This window comes from Chiloscyllium plagiosum, unplaced genomic scaffold, assembly GCF_037043375.1.
Source record: "Chiloscyllium plagiosum isolate Xiang-an unplaced genomic scaffold, Cpla_swu_hap1 HiC_scaffold_5, whole genome shotgun sequence".
NCBI lineage: Eukaryota > Metazoa > Chordata > Chondrichthyes > Orectolobiformes > Hemiscylliidae > Chiloscyllium > Chiloscyllium plagiosum.
The window spans coordinates 123,872,574-123,891,535 of NW_028270143.1; the positions used below are offsets into that span (position 1 = coordinate 123,872,574).

The 18,962-nt window shown below is 48.4% G+C and overlaps 1 protein-coding gene across 2 annotated transcripts in view; it reads right to left on the reverse strand.

Annotated features, from left to right (window-relative positions):
* LOC122550334 (aquaporin-1-like) overlaps positions 1–18,526 on the reverse strand; it is a 34,093-nt gene extending 15,567 nt beyond the window's left edge. For both annotated transcript variants that reach the window (XR_015757280.1, XM_087987626.1), the window contains exon 1: positions 18,011–18,526. Coding sequence is in view for 1 of the 2 variants with exons in the window: in XM_087987626.1 (XP_087843752.1) it covers positions 18,011–18,379 (369 nt within the window). In the remaining variant the exon portion in view is untranslated. The remainder of the gene's footprint in view (positions 1–18,010) is intronic.
* Positions 18,527–18,962: the final 436 nt, after the last annotated feature.

Consider the following 18,962-nt stretch of genomic DNA (forward strand, 5'->3'; position numbering starts at 1 on the left):
AACAATGCAGGTTCAATAGAATCTTTGGTTTATTTGTTCCTGAAATGTAAACATCGCTGGCTGGGTCAGCATTTAGAGCCCGTCCCTAGTTGCCCCCTTGAGAAGGTGGGGGTGAGCTGCCTTCTTGACCGGTGCAGTCCACCTGCTGTGGGTTGACCCACAATGCCCTGAGGGAGGGAATTCCAGGATTTTGACCCAGTGACAGTGAAGGATGGATATATTTCCAAGTCAGGATGGTGAGTGTCTTGGAGGGGAACATGCAGGCGGTGGTATTCCCGTGTATCTGCTGCCCTTGTCCTTCTGATGGAAGTGGTCTGGGAGGTGCTGTCTGAGGATCTTTGGTGAATTTCTCCAGTGCATCTTGTAGATAGTACACCCTGCTGTTACTGAGTGTCGGTGGGGGAGGGGGTGGATGTTGAAAGGGTTGAATGTGGTGCTAACCGTGTTTTGCTCAGGTCGGTGTAAACCTTGTTCAGGTCCTGGAGTGCAGAGCTTGTATATTGTTTCTAATCAACCATTCAGAGATGTTATTGTATACCTCTGGAATAGCTAGGACTTGAACCTGGGCTCCTGGTCCAGTGGTAGGGACATTACAACCACACCACAAAGAGGACCCTTCAATCTCCCTTTGACCTATTTTCTACAGAACCTGTTCAGAGATGTTATTACACACCCCTGGGGCACAGAGTGTGAATATTCCTCTTGGAGGAGATGGGCTGCTGATGCTTTTCATCAGGATAGAATCACCATAGAATGCCTGGACATATCCAAGGTTCTGACAGGGAACTGCACCCTCTGGACGTATATCCCTTTCAGTATGAGTGAACCACAGTTCATGCCTCACTGAGAACCTTGGATTGGTTGGAGGGCCAAAGGGCCTGTTCCTGAGCTGCATTGCTCTTTTGTCCTTACATTTCACTTTAACACAACTAACAGCCCAAGTGCAGTTGCTCAGCAAATGCTGTCAAATCCCATCATAGAGTCATAGAGACGTACAGCACGGAAATAGACCCTTCAGTCCAACCCGTCCATGCCGACCAGATATCCCAACCCAATCTAGTCCCACCTGCCAGCACCCGGCCCATAACCCTCCAAACCCTTCCTATTCATATACCCATTCAAATGCCTGAGGGGCGGCACGGTGGCCCAGTGGTTAGCACTGCTGCCTCACAGCGCCAGAGACCCGGGTTCAATTCCTGCCTCGGGCAACTGTCTGTGTGGAGTTTGCACGTTCTCCCCATGTCTGCGTGGGTTTCCTCCAGGTGCTCCGGTTTCCTCCCACAGTCCAACGATGTGCAGGTCAGGGTGAATTGGCCATGCTAAATTGCCCGTAGTGTTAGGTGAAGGAGTAAATGTAGGGGAATGGGTCTGGGTGGGTTGCTCTTCAGAGGGTCGGTGTGGACTTGTTGGGCCGAAGGGCCTGTTTCCACATTGTAAGTAATCTAATCTAAATGTTGCAATTGTACCAGCCTCCACCACTTCCTCTGGCAGCTCATTCCATACACGTACCACCCTCTGTGTGAAAAGGTTGCCCCTTAGGTCTCTTTTATATCTTTCCCTTCTCACCCTAAACCTATGCCCCTCTAGTTCTGGACTCCCCCACCCCAGGGAAAAGACTTTGTCTATTTAACCTATTCATACCCCTCATGATTTTATAAACCTCTATAAGTTCATCCCTCAGCCTCTGACGCTTCAGGGAAAACAGCCCCAGCCTGTTCAGCCTCTCAGATCCTCCAACCCTGGCAACACCCTTGTAAATCTTTTCTGAACCCTTTCAAGTTCCACAACCTTTTTCTGATAGGAAGGAGACCGGAATTGAATATTCCAACGTCATCACACTTAAGCTTTGACATTATGTTACAAGCCGGGACTGATGATCAATTGGCTGGGCCATCTCAGGACCTGGCCAATGGTAAGCTCCCCTGGGTCTTAACAGTGATGATGCCTGATCAGATGCTCACGGTTAAGTCTTGAGCAAATAGGGTTGCCTTCCTTGTGATCCTGATTTTGGAAGTGAAAAAGCAAGAGGTGTCAAAGGAGGCAAACTTTTATCTTTCGAGTGATGACATGGATCAGAGCAAGAAGCTTATATCTGTCTTCAAAAAAATCAGGAGGGATGAATTCTTCATTTGTTGAGTTTTGAGGGAGTGGAATTAACCTCCCTCTCAGTGTTTCTGGCAGAAATAACACTCCGTTCGTAATTACTCCATCAGGCCATAAGATATTGGAGCAGAAATTAGGCCATCAGCCCATTGAGTCTGCTCTGCCATTCAGTCATGGCTGATAGGTTTTCCATCCCCATTTTCCTGCATTCTCCCTGTAACCTTTGATTCCCTTGGCAAATATCTATCTCAGTCTTAAATATACTCAATGACCTGGCCTCCCAGCCTTCTGTGGTAATGAATTCCACAGATACACTGCTCTCTGGCTGAAGAAGATTCTCCTTATCTCCATTCTAAAGCGCCTTCCCTTTACTCTAAGGCTGTTCCCTCAGGTCCTAGTCTCTCCTGCCAATAGCAACATCTTCCCAACGTCCACCCCGTCCAGGCCATTCAGTATTTTAAAAGTTTCAATCAGATCCCCCACTCATCCTTCTGAACCCCATCGAGTATAGTCCTCGAACGTTCCTCATGCATTAAGCTGTTCACTTGACTGGAAGGTAAATGAAGCAGATATTAGGCAAACAGGCCCTTCAAATACCACTGCAGTCCAGGGAGCCCTGAGGTATTACAGTCAACTTCCGGGAGATTCCCCTGTGAACAGCGCAGCTCGCTGGAGTTTCCTGCCAGTACTAAAACACTCCCAGGCAACTCCTGCAAATATTGACAGCATGCGTGGCATCCTGTCTGAAAACTGACACAGTGTGCAGCCAATATCGGGGAACCCTCAGGGAGCTCATTAGCTAGGAACCTGTGTAAACACTGACATCTTCCCCAGGATCTCTGGAAGTATTACAGCATTAAGCATGAGAGTGTCTATCGTCAAGTACCATTCAGGATAGAAGGCAGACTGATAGTCTAAGGCAGTGCTGAGATAGCACACGCGGATGGGCGAAATGGCCTCCGTCATGATTCTGTGGTTCTCTTCGTGTCTCATGGGTACCCTGGCCTGCATGAACAACGCCAAGCGTGCTGTCGAATTGAAGACTCCTGCTCCGGATGATCTCAGAGGACAGAGCAGTGGCTGTGTGGTTAATGTCACTAGACTAGTCATCCTCTCGACCAGGCTAAGGGAGATGGGTTTAAACACTTACCAATACATTTGAATTAAATCAATTAAATTTAGAATTAAAAGCTTGTCTCAATAATAATAACCATCATCGCTTCAGGTCAAAACACATCCTGTTCAACAATGCCCTTACTGCACTGCAGGGGGGTCAGTGACCAGTGGTATCATCACGTGACCAGTTGACCCAGGTAATATTCTGGGGCCCTGGGTTCGAATCCTGCCCTGGTGGAGTTTCGATCCAAAGATCTGGAATGCAGAGTCTAATGATGAGCAGGAAACTGTTGATTGTCAGGGAAATCCCACCTGGTTCACCTTCAGGGAAGGAAATTGCCATCCTTACCTGGTCTGGCCTACACTTGACTCCAGACCCACTGCAATATGGGTGACTCTAGGCAACTTGGGATGGGCAATAAGTGCTGGCCTAACCAGAGATGCCCTCATCCACTGAATGAATGAAAGAAGGGAAATGAGCAGGGAGTAGGCCATTCAGCCCATCGAGTCTGCTCAGCCATTCAGTGAGATCATGGTTGATCTGATAACCCACTCTCCAGCCTCTTCCCCACAACCCTCGATTCTCTTCCTGATTAAAATTGTATCTGTCTCAGCCTTGAGTGAACTTAACGACCCAGCCTCGGGCAGCCCTCTGCGGTAAAGAATTCCACAGATTCACTCCCCTCTGAGAAGAGACTCCTCCTCATCCCGATCTTAAATGTGTGACCCCCTCATTCTGAGACTGCACCCTCTGGGCCTAGACTCTCCCACAAGGGGAGACAACCACCCTGTCACGTCCCCTAAGGAGATTGGATGTTTCAATAAAGTTGTCTTCTGCTTCTAAACTCCAATGACTACAGGCCCAACCTAGTCAATCTCTCCTCATAAGACCATACCAGGAACCAGTCGGGTGAACCTTCTCTGGACTGCTTCCATTGCCCATTTATCTTTCATCCTTACTTTGCTCTGGTCTACGTGTGACTCCAGACCCCTAGAGATGGTGTTCACTCTTCACTGACCTTTGGAAAGCCTGAGCTAGCCACTGATTAGATTAGAATCCCTACAGTGTGGAAACAGGCCCTTTGGCCCAACAAGTCAACACCGGCTCTCTGAAAAGTACCCCACCCTGACCCACTTCCCTCTGACTAATGCACTGAATGCTATGGGGCAATTTAGCGTGGCCAATTCACCTGACCTGCACATCTTTGGACTGTGGGAGGAAACCGGAGTAAGCCCACACAGACACAGGGAGAATGTGCAAACTCCACACAGACAGTTGCCCGAGGCTGGAATCGAACCTGGGACCCTGGCGCTGTGAGGCAGCAGTGCTAACCACTGAGCCACCGTGCCGCCCCCTCAGGCGCTGAGTTCAGGGGCAATTAGGGATGGGCACCAAGTGCTGGCTGCACCAATGAGGCCCCGATCCCATGAAAGAATTAAAGGAAAAGAGACATCTTCGGGTGAGGACTGTATCAGAACGGTAGCAATCGGTTCCTGCATAAATGCTTCCTGACATTCCAGTCTAATCCTGAATATTGGTGTTATTTCTCTCAGAAGCAATGAGAGGGGAACTAACTCCATCTCCTCAAAAACTCCTCATGGAATGAAGAATTATTTCCCTGTAGGCTTTTCTTCATCAGATGCCAATTTGTGCTGCATCCGACCCCTTGCTCTGAAACCTAAGGTCACTGAAATACAAAAGTGCTTTGATTTGATCAGTCGATGTTGTTTCACCCAAAGCCCTCTGAAACAGCACCCGAGAAAACAAAGCCCTTATTTTAGTAAATAGGTGTTGTATCAGAGGAGGAAGATAGTTACAGCATAGGCCCAAGCATTCAGAGGGCTAGGCTCTCGATCAAGTGACCTCAACACAGGAACTGGGAATCTTGTGGCTTCTTAGCAGGATGTGGTCATAGACGCCTAAACAGACCCTTTGGACATGTGATGACCAGTGACACCATCTGTAATGTTCAATGACAAAGTCATAGACATGTAAAGCATGGAAACAGACCCTTTGGTCCAACTCATCTTAACCCAATCTAGTCCCATTTGCCAGCGCCCGGCCCATATTCCTCCAAACCCTTCCTATTCATATCCCCATCCAAATGCCTTTTAAATGTTGTATTGTACCAGCCTCCACCACATCCTCTGGCAGCTCATTCCATACATGTACCACCCTCTGTGTGAAAAAGGTGTCCCTTAGGTCTCTTTTATATCTTTCTCCTCTCACCCTAAACCTATGCCCTCTAGTTCTGGACTCCCTGACCCCAAGGAAAAGACTTTGTGTATTTATCCTATCCATGCCCCTCATGATTTTATAAACCTCTATAAGGTCACCCCTCAGCCTCTGACGTGCCAGGGAAAACAGCCCTAGCCTATTAAACCTATACCTGTAGCTCAAATCCTCCAACCCTGGCAGCATCCTTGTAAATCTTTTATGAACCCTTTCAAGTTTCGCAACATATTTCCTGTAGCAGGGAGACCAGATTTCAACACAGTATTCCAAAAGTGGTCTCTCCCATGTCCTGTACAGCTGCAACATGACATCTCAACTCCTATAAAGGGATCTAAGGGGGTGACGTTTTCACACAGAGGGGAGTGCGTGCATGGAATGAGCTGCCAGAGGAAGTGGCGGAGACTGGTACAATTACAACATTTAAAAGGCATCTGGATGGGTACATCAATAGGAAGGGTTTAGAGGGATATGGGCCAAGTGCTGGCAAATGGGACTAGATTAAGTTCGGATATCTGGTTGGCGCAAATGAGTTGGACCAAAGGGTCTATTTCCATGCTATACATCTCTCTGACTCTCCCTAATAAATCAGTGCAGAAAAAAGGCCATTTGGCCCATTGGGTCTGCACCAACCCTCCAAAGAGCACCCATCCAGACCCTCCTGCTCCTCGGATGCTGCCTGACCTGCTGTGCCTTTCCAGCACCACACTCTCCACCCCATTCTCTTGTAACCCTGAATTTCCCATGGCTAACCCATCCAGCCTGCACATCCCCAAACACTATGGGCAAATTCTCTTGGCCAGTCGATCCCAACCTGCATATAGAATATAGAACAGAGAAAGGTACAGCACAGAACAGGCCCTTTGACCTACGATGTTGTGCAGAGGATTTATCCTAATGTAAAATAAAATAATGTTACCTACACACCCCTCAGTTCACTGCTCTCCATGTGCATGTCCAGCAGTCGCTTAAATGTCTCTAATGACTCTACTTCCACCACCACCACTGGCAACACATTAAATGCATTCACAACTCTCTGCGTAAAGAACCTACCTCTGACGTCAACTCTATATCTTTCTCCTAATATCTTAAAACAAAGACCCCTCGTACCAGTCAATCCTGCCCTGGGGAAAAGTCTCTGGCTATTGACTCTATCCATGCCTCTCATTATCTTGTATACCTCGATCAGGTCACCTCTCTTCCTCCTTCTCTCCAGAGAGAAAAGTCTGAGCTAACCTCTCTTCATAAGGCAAGCCCTCCAGTCCAGGCAGCATCCTGGTAAACCTTCTTTGCACCCTCTCCAAAGCCTCTGTATTTTTCCTATAGTAGGGCATCTTTGGACTGTGGGAGGAAACCGGAGCACCCGGAGGGAGCCCACACAGACACAGGGAGAATGGACATACTCCATACCCAGACAGTTCGCCTTGCCAGCGAAACCCCTCTTTGGTGAACGAACAGAGATAATAAGTTTGGTTAACCGCTTGGTTGCTGAGTTGGGTTTCAGGGAGTGCCTTTGTGAAAGGAAGAGAGTTGAGAGACAGAGTGTGTGTGGATCGGGAGGGAGTCACAGAGCTTAGAGAACCACATCCAAAAGCACACCACACTGATGGAGCGACAAAACTGAGGAGCGGTATGGCAGCTCAGTGGTTAGCATTGCTGCCTAACAGCACTAGGGACCCGGGTTCGGTTCCAGCCTCAGGCGATTATCTGTGTGGAGTTTGCATGTTCTCCCAGTGTCTGCGTGGGCTTCCTCCAGGTGCTCCGGTTTCCTCCTACAAATCCAAAGATGTGCAGTTTAGATTAGATTCCCCACAGTGCGGAAACAGGCCCTTCGGCCCAAATAGTCTACACCGACCCTCTGAAGAGTAACCCACCCAGACTCGTTTCCCTCTGACTAAATGCACCTAACACTATGGGGCAGTTTAGCAATTCACTCTGACCTGCACATCTTTGGAATGTGGGAGGAAACCGGAGCACCCGGAGGAAACGCACACAGACACGGGGAGAACGTGCAAACTCCACACAGACAGTCGCCCGAGGCTGGAATGGAACCTGGGACCCTGGTGCTGTGAGGCAGCAGTGCTAACCACTGAGCCACAAATTGGCCACGCTAAACTGTCCGTAGTGTTAGATGCATTAGTCACAGGGAGGTGGGTCTGGGTGGGTTGCTCTTCTGAGGGTCTGTGTCAACTTGTTGGGCTGAAGGGCCTGTTTCCACACTGTAGGGAATCTAATCTAAAAATGCAAAGACATGGAAGGGTCAGAATTGGAGGTTTAGTTTCATGGATCCATATAGGACAGAGGAGGCCCTTCAGCCCATGGAATCTGCACCCCAAAAATACAAAGCAAACTACACTGTTCCACTTTCTAGTATTTGGCCCATAGCCATAAATTGAAAATAGGAGCTGAAAATGTGTTGCTGGAAAAGCGCAGCAGGTCAGGCAGCATCCAAGGAGCAGGAGAATCGACGTTTCGGGCATAAGCCCTTCTTCAGGAATGAGGAAAGTGTGTCCAACAGGCTAAGATAAAAGGTAGGGAGGAGGAACTTGGGGGAGAGGCGTTGGAAATGCGATAGGTGGAAGGAGGTCAAGGTGAGGGTGATAGGCCGGAGTGGGGATGGGGGGGGGGAAGTTAGGAAGAAGATTGCAGGTTAGGAAGGCGGTGCTGAGTTCGAGGGATTTGACTGAGACAAGGTGGGGGAGGGGAAATGAAGAAACTGGAGAAATCTGAGTTCATCCCTTGTGGTTGGAGGGTTCCCAGGCGGAAGATGAGGTGCTCTTCCTCCAACCGTCGTGTTGCTATGGTCTGGCGATGGAGGAGTCCAAAGACCTGCATGTCCTTGGTGGAGTGGGAGGGGGAGTTGAAGTGTTGAGCCATGGCGTGGTTGGGTTGGTTGGTCCGGGTGTCCCAGAGGTGTTCTCTGAAACATTCCGCAAGTAGGTGGCCTGTCTCCCCAATATAGAGAAGGCCACATCGGGTGCAGCGGATGCAGTAAATGATGTGTGTGGAGGTGCAGGTGAATTTGTGGCGGATATGGAAGTGTCCCTTGGGGCCTTGGAGGGAAGTAAGGGGGGAGGTGTGGGCGCAAGTTTTGCATTTCTTGTGGTTGCAGGGGAAGGTGACAGGAGTGGAGGTTGGGTTGGTGGGGGGTGTGGACCTGACGAGGGAGTCATGGAGGGAGTGGTCTTTTCGGAATGCTGATAGGGGAGGGGAGGGAAATATATCCCTGGTGGTGGGGTCCGTTTGGAGGTGGCGGAAATGACGGCGGATGATACGATGTATATGGAGATTGGTGGGGTGGTAGGTGAGGACCAGTGGGGTTCTGTTCTGGTGGCGGTTGGAGAGGCGGGGCTCAAGGGCGGAGGAGCGGGAAGTGGAAGAGATGCGGTGGAGGGCATCGTCGATCACGTCTGGGGGGAAATTGTGGTCTTTGAAGAAGGAGGCCATCTGGGTTATTCGGTATTGGAACTGGTCCTCCTGGGAGCAGATGCGGCGGAGACGAAGGAATTGGGAATATGGGATGGTGTTTTTACAGGGGGCAGGGTGGGAGGAGGTGTAGTCTAGGTAGCTGTGGGAGTCGGTCGGTTTATAGTAAATGTCCGTGTCGATTCGGTCACCCGAGATAGAAATGGAAAGGTCTAGGAAGGGGAGGGAGGAGTCTGAGACGGTCCAGGTGAATTTGAGGTCGGGGTGGAAGGTTGGTAAAGTAGATGAACTGTTCAACCTCCTCGTGGGAGCACGAGGCAGCGCGATACAGTCATCGATGTAGGGAGGAAAAGGTGGGGGGTGGTGCCAGTGTAACTGCGGAAAATAGCCAGTTCAAGTACTCATCCACACTCTTATTTTGAGGTTGTACAGGACATTACTCAGCCCACTTCTGGAATACTGTGTACAGTTCCGATCTCCCCTGTTAGAGGGAGGATATTATCAAACTGGAGAGGATACAGGAGAGATTAACCAGGATGTTACCGGGAATGGAGGGCTTGAGCTACAAGGAAAGGCGGGATGCGCTGGGATATTTTTCTGTGCGGCGTAGGAGGTTGAGAGGTGACCTCATAGAGGTTTATAAAATCATGAGGGGCACGGATAAGGTGAATAGCAGGTGTGGGGGATTTCAAGACGAGGGAGAAAGATAGTAAAAAGACACTGAGGGGCAATGTTTCCACATGGAGAATGGTTTGTGTGTGGGCTGAACTTTCAGAGGAAGTGGTGGATGCGGATACAGTTACAATGTTTAATAGGACATTTGGATAAGTACATGATTAGGAAAAGTTTGGAGGGATATAGGTCAGGAGCAGGCAGGTGAGATTAGCTTAGTTTGGGATTATGGACTGGTCTGTTTCTGTGCTGTATGTCTCTGTGACTCTACCTTTTAAAGGTTATGAGGTTTCCCACCTCAACTTCCCTCCCAGACAGCACATCCCAGACCCCACCACCCTCTGGGTGAAAAAGAATTTTTACTTCAAATCCCCCCCAAACCTCCCGCCTTTTACTTAAAAATCATGTCCCAGGTTTGCAGAGATCAAAAAGAAATATCAGGCTGGAGGCCATAGAGTTAGAGAGAGTTACTGTGGTCTATCGAGATGGTCTCAAGAGATCTGAAAGCAAGAAAGTTAATTTTAAGATTGAAGTGTTTGGAATTCAGAGGCTAAAGTTCTCCAAGTCTCCGTTGCTTGTTAAAAAGGTTTGTGGAAAGGAAGGTCTCACACACAAAACGATAAATTGCGTTAATTTGTGTACAAAGGTTTTTGTAGTGGGAATGCAAAGTGCGTCAGAGGCTGAATGACTTTGAGCAAAAGAAATTCCTTGTGAAATGAAATAAAAACTCACATGGCTGTGTTTTGGGAATCAAATCTGTTTTGTTGGCTTTCAATTAAACTATTTTTTCCGGTTGCGAGTTTTAAAAGCCAATTAAAATCAACAGGGGACATAATTAAATCCTCTCTGATTCAACCCCATCGATATCGCCATCACTCCCCACCTCCTGCCCTGTAACCACCACCAGGTTAGACTCATCGGGTTCACACAAATTGTGGTGGAACCAGGGGTAAAGTAAGGGGTTGAATCACACATTGAAGAACGATAAATTTGAAAGAGTTCAGGAAAGGTTGTTGCTGGGGTTAGAGGGTTTGAGCTACAGAGAAGGTTAGAGTCATAGAGACACGCAGCACGGAAACATAGAACATAGAACATAGAAGAATACAGCGCAGTACAGGCCCTTTGGCCCTCGATGTTGCGCCGATCCAAGCCCACCTAACCTACACTAACCCACTATCCTCCATATACCTATCCAATGCCCACTTAAATGCCCATAAAGAGGGAGAGTCCACCACTGCTGCTGGCAAACAGACCCTTCGATCCAACTCGCCCATGCTGACCAGATATCCTAAATTAATCTAGCCCAATTTCCCAGCACTTGGCCCATATCCCTCTCAACCCAATAGACTGGGGCTGTTTTCCCTGGAGCTTTGGAGGCTGAGGGGTGACCTTATAGAGGTTTACAAAATCATGAGGGGCATGGATAGAGTAAATAGACAAGGTCTTTTCCCCAGGGCAGGGGAGCCCAGAACTAGAGGGCATAGGTTTAAGATGAGAGGGGAAAGATTTAAAAGCGTCCTAAGAGGCAACGTTTTCACACAGAGGGTGGTGTGTGTATGGAATGAGCTGCCAGAGGAAGTGGTGGAGGCTGGTACAATTGCAACATTCAAAAGGTATCTGGATGGGTACATGAATAGGAAGGGGTTGGAGGGATATGGGTCGGGTGCTGGCAGGTGGGACTAGATTGGGTTGGGATATCTGGTCGGCATGGACGGGTTGGACTGAAGGGTCTGTTTCCGTGCTGTACATCTCTATGAAGGGTCTGTTTCCGTGCTGTATATCTCTCTATGACGCTGTGTGCACAAGCTGAGAAACAAAGCCCAAGGATAAAACCAGATTTTTGCAGCTGAATTTCTCTATAAATGATTTAAATCAATCACATGGTTTGTTTAATGGGTTTATATGGACCAACAAATCAACCAGATTTCACAAGTTCTTTCCTGCCTGCTCAGAGTGTTTATAATTTTATAGAGCCCTATTCTCCACCTGCCAGTGAACCTTGCTCATTATACTTCACCAGTGTAGGATTTTGGACTTTAATTGTGATATTTCAAGAAAGGAAGGACTTGAAGCTTCAGATTAAAAGACTGTTTTTTGGGGTGCAGAGTAAACCATTCGGCCCCTTGAACCTAGCCCACCAATCATGGTTCCTCATGGTTCATCATCTGCCTGGACTCCATTTCTCTCGATCCCTCAGTTCCCTGAAAGGCTATTACTTATCCCAGCTTTAACCATCTTTAAAGATTGAGCATTGAAATCCCTCCGGGGAGGAAAGAATAGCTGAACACCTTTCATTCCAATCAGCTCTCAATAGGACTCACTGAAATCAGGATAGTCTTCAAAATGGGTTTACAGAGACTGAGGGATCACAACTCCAGTGATATAGAGTCATAGAATCATACAGCTGTAGGGCACAGAAACAGACCATTCGGTCCAACTCGTCCATGCTGACCAGTATCCTAAATTCATCTCATCCCATTTGCCAGCACCTGGCCCATATCCCTCTCAACCCTTCCTATTCATATACCCAACCAGATGCCTTTTAAGTGCTGTCATTATACTAGCCTCCACCACTTCCTCTGGCAGCTCATTCCATACACGTACCACCCTCTGTGTGAAAAGGTTGCCCCTCACGTCCCTTTTAAATCTTCCCCCTCTCACCCTAAACCTATGCCCTCTAGTTCTGGACTCCTCAACCCCAGGGAAAAGACCTTATCTATTCACCCTATCCATGCCCCTCATGATTTTATAAACTTTTATATGGCCACCCCCCCTCAGCCTTCAATGCTCCAGGGAAAACAGCCCCTGCCTATCCAGCCTCTCCCTGCTGCTCATCCCCAGCAACATCCTTGTAAATCTCTTCTGAACCTTTTCACGTTTCACAACATCTTTCCTATAGGAGGGAGACCAGAATTGAACACGGTGTTCCAAAAGTGCCCTGACCAATATCCTGTACAGCTACAAATGATGTCCCAACTCCTATACTGAAAGCAGCAACCAGTGCTTGGTCTAGTGGAAGTGCCTCAGACTCTCCCTATAGCTCAGACCCTCCAACCCAGCAATATCCTCAAAAACTAGGTCCAGGTGGGAGATGTCAGGTAGCTGGCTCTTTCCCAGAGAACAGTGAACCAGGGAAAATGTGCCAGCACATGAGTGCTCTGCATTGTTTCACCCAATTCTTCCAAACGACCTGCTTCTGTCTGTGACAGAGATCTCCTTGCATGGGAGGCAGGAGGGGAGGTGGTGACCTGGTGGCCTTATCGTTGGACTGTTAATTCAGTGACCCAGATAATGTTCTGGTGGGTTCAAATCCTGCCAAGGCGTATGGGGGAATTTGAATTCAATTTTTAAAAATCTAATGATGACCATGAGTTGATTGTCAGAAAAACCCAACTGGGTCACTAACGTCCTTTAGGGAAGGAAACTGTCATCCTTACCTGGTCTGGCCTACACGTGACTCCAGCCCCACAGCAATGTGATTGACTCTTAACTGCCCTCTGGGCAATTAGGAATGGGCAATAAATACTGAACCTAGCCAGCGATGCCCTCATCCTGTGAATAAATATTAAAAATGCGATGGCAAGGAAGCAATAAGGCCAGAGAGAACTCTGAGGCTAGGTTCTAACTTGTCTAAACAGGCTCAGAAAGCCCTTTGCCGAATTATATTCTGGGATTTTAAGCCCTACTTCTGTCATTCCCAGGAGGTTTTCTTTATCTGCATCGAATGTGGCCGTTGTTGACTGAGCTGCAATTTGCTCCTCCCACCGTCCCATTGTGGGGGTGAGCTGCCTTCTTGAACCGCTGCAGTCCACCTGCTGTGGGATGACCCACAATGCCCTGAGGGAGGGAATTCCAGGATGTTGACCCAGCGACACTCAAGGTGGGAGGCGCAGTGGCTCAGTGGTCAGCACTGCTGCCTCACAGCACCAGGGACCCAGGTTCGATTCCAGCCTCGGATGACTATCTGTGTGGAGTTTGCACACTCTCTGTATGGGTTTCCTCTGGGTGCTCTGATCTCCTCCCACAATCCAAAGATTTGCTAGTCTTGCTGTCAGAGCAGACTCAATGGCCCACTTACCCGATGGTCGTACACAATGTTGTGACTCTGCCTGCCAGTGGGTCTGCAAGCTGCTCCGAGATAAACCAATCACTTGTGATAATGTCTGCTTCATAACTTCCAACATGTTTTATGGGTGTCAGACATTGTAGACTTGAACAAAGAACTGACAGCTGATGTTCTAATTAGGTGTCTTCACTGCTCTATCCAAACTGAACCTGAGAATCAACAGGACCACACTGTCCATTAGCCAGGTCTCATTACACCCAGCTTCCAGCAGTGAAAGGGTGGGGCAAAACATTCACCCCGAACTCCTGGAGCAGCTTTCACACCAAGTTACAACATCTACAGCAGGACAAACTGATCTCAGAGGGACTGGAGATTCACCAGCACCACACCCGAACTTAAGAGGGTTAAGTTGCAAGTGGCAATTATACACACATCTAGGTTCACTGCCGACATTCAGAGCAATTTGATTGAGATGGTATGAGGAACATATAACCATAGGAGCCCCACAGTGTGGAAGCAGGCCATTCAGTGAACCTCACCAGATTCCTCATTTCCTCTCCCCCCACCTTACCCCAGTTCCAACCTTCCAGCTCAGCACCATCCTCATGACCTGTCCTACCTGTCAATCTCCCTTCCCACCTGTCAACTCCACCCTCCCCTCTGACCTATCACCTTCATCCCCAACCCCATCCACCCATTGTACTCTTTGAATTGAACCCAGGTCCCTGGCGCTGTGAGGCAGCAGCGCTAACCACTGAGCCACCGTGCCACCGATGAAAAAAAGCAGTCTCTGCCAGATGGAGTTATCTGGAACTGGGGGGTAAAATCAAAGCAAAACAAAGTTGTCAGATGAAAGTCTGGAAAAATCAGATCTCTGTGCAAGGCACTGTCAACATCTGCAACTGGGACTTGATGCTAGACCAATGCCTAATTCCAAAATCAGGGATGGATGGAATTTTTTCATTCCGAGGCACTGAAAGTTATGGTACAGTTGGTTCTGATATAACACAATTGTTTTGTTCTCATGTGATCTCACGTTATAAAGAAAATTGTACAATAGCCAGTACGCAATGGGGCCAGAATCGCGTTAGAGCCAATACAGGTGAGGAAAGGTCATGTTCTGCAAATAATTGTCTAAATTCTTCAATCCCATTATAGCCAGTTTGTGTTAAAGAAACACACGTTATAGCAGAACCGACTGTATCTGGAGGTAGGTTACAGCTCAGTTTTTGTTCACTGGGTAGAGAGGTATATTCGAGGAACCCCTCCATGTCCATGGTTATGCAGCATGTTAGCATTGGGACCTACTAAAGAAAGGAACAATCTGAAGATCGGTCAAAGGTCTATCAAGATAACCCGATACGATCTACATAGCTGATACTAAAGCAGCTCACTGCACTTTCATCGACTCCTGGTGCCAGCTGGGTGATGCTGCGATCTCCACCATGAGTCACTCTCTGTGCAGGACAGACAGCTTTCCACCCAGAGACTGAGCAGCAGCATAAGGGCAGGACCGACTAGTTATTTACAAATATACACACCATATACACACACATATACACATGCCATATATACCCATGTATACACACACCATATACACCCACCAGGTACACCCACCATGTACACCCACCATGTACACTCACAATATACACATACCATATACACATTCAATATACACACACGATATATACCCACATATACACACATATAATATACACCACATATACACTTATACCACAGGCTAACATATATACTCCTGACATATATACACACCATATACAGCCACATATACATTCAATATACACACAAGATTTACACCCGCATATACATTTACACCATATACACACAACATACAGACAGGCTAACATACATACACCCACACTTACACCATATACACATAAATACACACACCATATACACACATCATACATATACAGCATAAACAAACACATATATACACATACATATATACACCTGCATATACAGGGAAAAAGTGAGGACTGCTAATGCTGGAGATTAGAGTTGAGAGTGTGATCCAGCACACCCACATATGAATACACCATACACGCACACCATATTCACCTTTATATGCACACCATGTACACAGGCTAACATACATACACCTACATACACACTTAGATCACAGACGGAGCTTAGCATATATACACTGAAGGCCATACACACATGCTAATACATATACACAGGAGACAGTATTGTTTTCTGGGTCAGACACATGGCTATCGAAATGCCAGCACTAGTGTTTTTGGTTGCAGATCTGAGCGGCAGAATTGTCAATGTGAGAGCTTTGTTTGTGTCACTAGCGAGCTCCCCCCAGCCAGAGCTGCAGCTGCAGGTCACCAGTCAGTCTGACACACACACTTCCCCACAAACCTCTGTGAGCATTGCCTTTGACAGGAATTTCAAGTCTGGGGGGCGGGGATGTGCTGGGGTGTCACTCTGCAATCTGGGCTGGGATTTGTTCCACTGAAACAGACTTCGTGTTGAAGAATAAGCGAGATCTCAGAACCGCTCGTAATTCACGCAGATGGACCGAATGGAAAAGATGAATATAAAATAAATAAGCGACAGGGACAGACAAGTGCGCGTTAAGGTTCGGGGAGGGGGCGGGGGAATAAATCTATGGGGTCGCGGGGGAATATTAGACACAAACTATTGATTGGCATACTGCAACTTGTGGAGAAAGTGAGGACTGCAGACGCTGGAGATCAGAGACGGGGGTGTGGTGCTGGAAAAGCACAGCAGCTCTGGCAGCAACTGAGGAGCTGGCGCATCCACGTTTCGGGCATAAGCCCTTCATCCGGAATCATTTCTCTAACAATCCAGCCATGGCAAATCCTCTACACCATACAGGGACGGGGTCCTAAAACTCACCGGCTGAGGTTACAGGGTCTATGGTAATGAAGTTACACACCATATACACACACATATACATATACCATATATACCCATGTATACACGCACTATATACACACACATATACACATACCATATATACCCATGTATACACACACCATATACACACATATAAACATACCATATATAATCATGTATACACACACCATATGCACCCACCATGTACACTCACAATATACACATAGCATATACACATTCAATATACACACACGATATATACCCACATATACACACACAAAAAACGCATATAACATACACGCATATACACGCATATAACAGTTTGGTTTTAATTTGGGAAGCTCTCTGGTATAGAGGCTACACCGTCCGGTGCCTCCATCAGGGACAGAGTTGCAAACAGCATTTTCCTGACGGCTCTACAGCACGTCAGTCCCTCACTGTCACCCCTTCTTTCATACATATGTTTATACAATGGATTTATTGATGTAAAGTTTGCAGAAACTTTTGTTGCAAATATCGAACACGCTCCTGAGTCCCTTTTCGCTACAGACACCGTTCGATACAACCACGATTTGTTTTTCTTAAAAGGGCAATGCCAACTTTTAAAATCCCCCCCCCCCCCCCCCCCCGGTGAGTCCCTGTACACCTGATTCCATACAACAACTACAATCTGACACTCTCGGTGATCAATTCACCCTCCTCCAACATCCCATTTCTCTCTCTTCCCACCCCGCTCCCCTCCCAACCTCAAACTCTTCCTCTCTCCTTCCCGATTAACTGAAATTCAGTCCAGGAGTTACGGGTATTGGATGATTATTTGAAGAGACATGGTGCGCCAGCAAAAGGCAGGAGATTGGCAGTCGGTAACGACGCTCGCCCGAAGAGCCAGGCGGGCCGAATGGCCTCCCTCTGCGCTGTGACAACGCCATCCCTTCACGGTGGGGTCCACAGGCGCAATATCGTTCAAATCCCGCATTTTAAAAGATTTGAGCTCAGAGGATTTTGTTTAGAATATAAGAACCAGGAGCAGGGAGGAGGCCATTCAGCCCCTCGAGCCTACTCCGCCATTTCATAGGATCATGGCTGATCTCATCTCAGACACAACTCCACTATCCTGCCTCACAGCGCCAGGGACCCGGGTTCAATTCCCTCCTCAGGTAACTGTCTGTGTGGAGTTTGCACATTCTCCCAGTGTCTGTGTGGGTTTCCTCTGGGAGCTCCGGTTTCCTCCCACATTCCAAAGGTTAGATAGATTGGCCCTGGGAAATTGCCTGTAGTGTTAGGGGTGAATATAGGGCAGAGGGAGGGTCAGTGTGGACTTGTTGGGCCGAAGGGCCTGTTTCCATTACTGTGGGTAATCTAATCTAAACTGACATTTCCACCCTAGCGCAATGACATCCCCGCTCAAGGGAGACATTCTCCAGCCCAGCCCCCCGCGCTCTCTGTGGTCCCCACCAGCTCCCGGTGGTGTTTACCGCTTTAAGAAGGGTGAAGGTACTCACAGCGTTGAGTCCGAGGGTGCTGTTCCTGGATGCGGGAGTGACCCCCAGGAGTAGAGCGCTGGCAGCTACCGCGCCCAGGAGCTGCGAGGCGATGTAGAGGAGAGCCCGCAGCAGACTGACCTGACAGCCGGCCAACAGCCCCAGGGTCACCGCTGGGTTCAGGTGCCCCCCGCTCAGGTGCCCCAGGCTCTGTGCCATGGTGGCAATGGCCAAGCCGAAGGTCAGGGAGATCTGGACGATGTCCGCGGGGTATCCGCTGGGGGTCCACTTGGTGGCCGAGCCGGTGCTCAGGAAGACGAAGATGGTCATCCCCAGGAATTCAGCCAGGACCGCTTTCCAGAAAGAGGGGCGCTGCAGCTCCCGGACCATCCTCAATCCCCTCCAAATTCACTCAGTCAGGGGCTCAGACTTCCTCTGTTCTCCCCCAGCACCAAAGCCCCCTCTTTTTAAAATCCACACTGTCTTTTATTCCCTCTGTGTGCCTGGGGGAGCAGATGGTAAGCAAAGTTAGTGGGAACTGCAGCAGGCGAGGTATTTTTATAGAGGAGTTCTCTCAGGGGGTGGGGACAGAGGCGTTTTCCACACTCGAGCCTCGAACATTGAACCTTACATCGCTGTTCCCGGCCTCTGAGCGCCCGCCAGGCAGCAGACTACTCAATATCCCAGCATTGCTGAGAATCTGAAACACACGCACAGAGTGCTGGAGAAACACAGCAGATCTGGCAGCCTCTGTGGAAAGACAGAGAGAGAGAAACAGAGTTAACTTTTGAGTTCAGTCACCCTTCTTACTGTTCTGCCTCTACCTGGTGCTGTAGACTCATAGAGATGGCCAGCATGGAAACAGACCCTTCGGTCCAACTCATCCATACCGACCAAATATCCTAAATTCATCTAGTCCCATTTGCCAGCACTCAGCCCACTTCCCTTCAACCCCTTCCTATTCATTGAATCC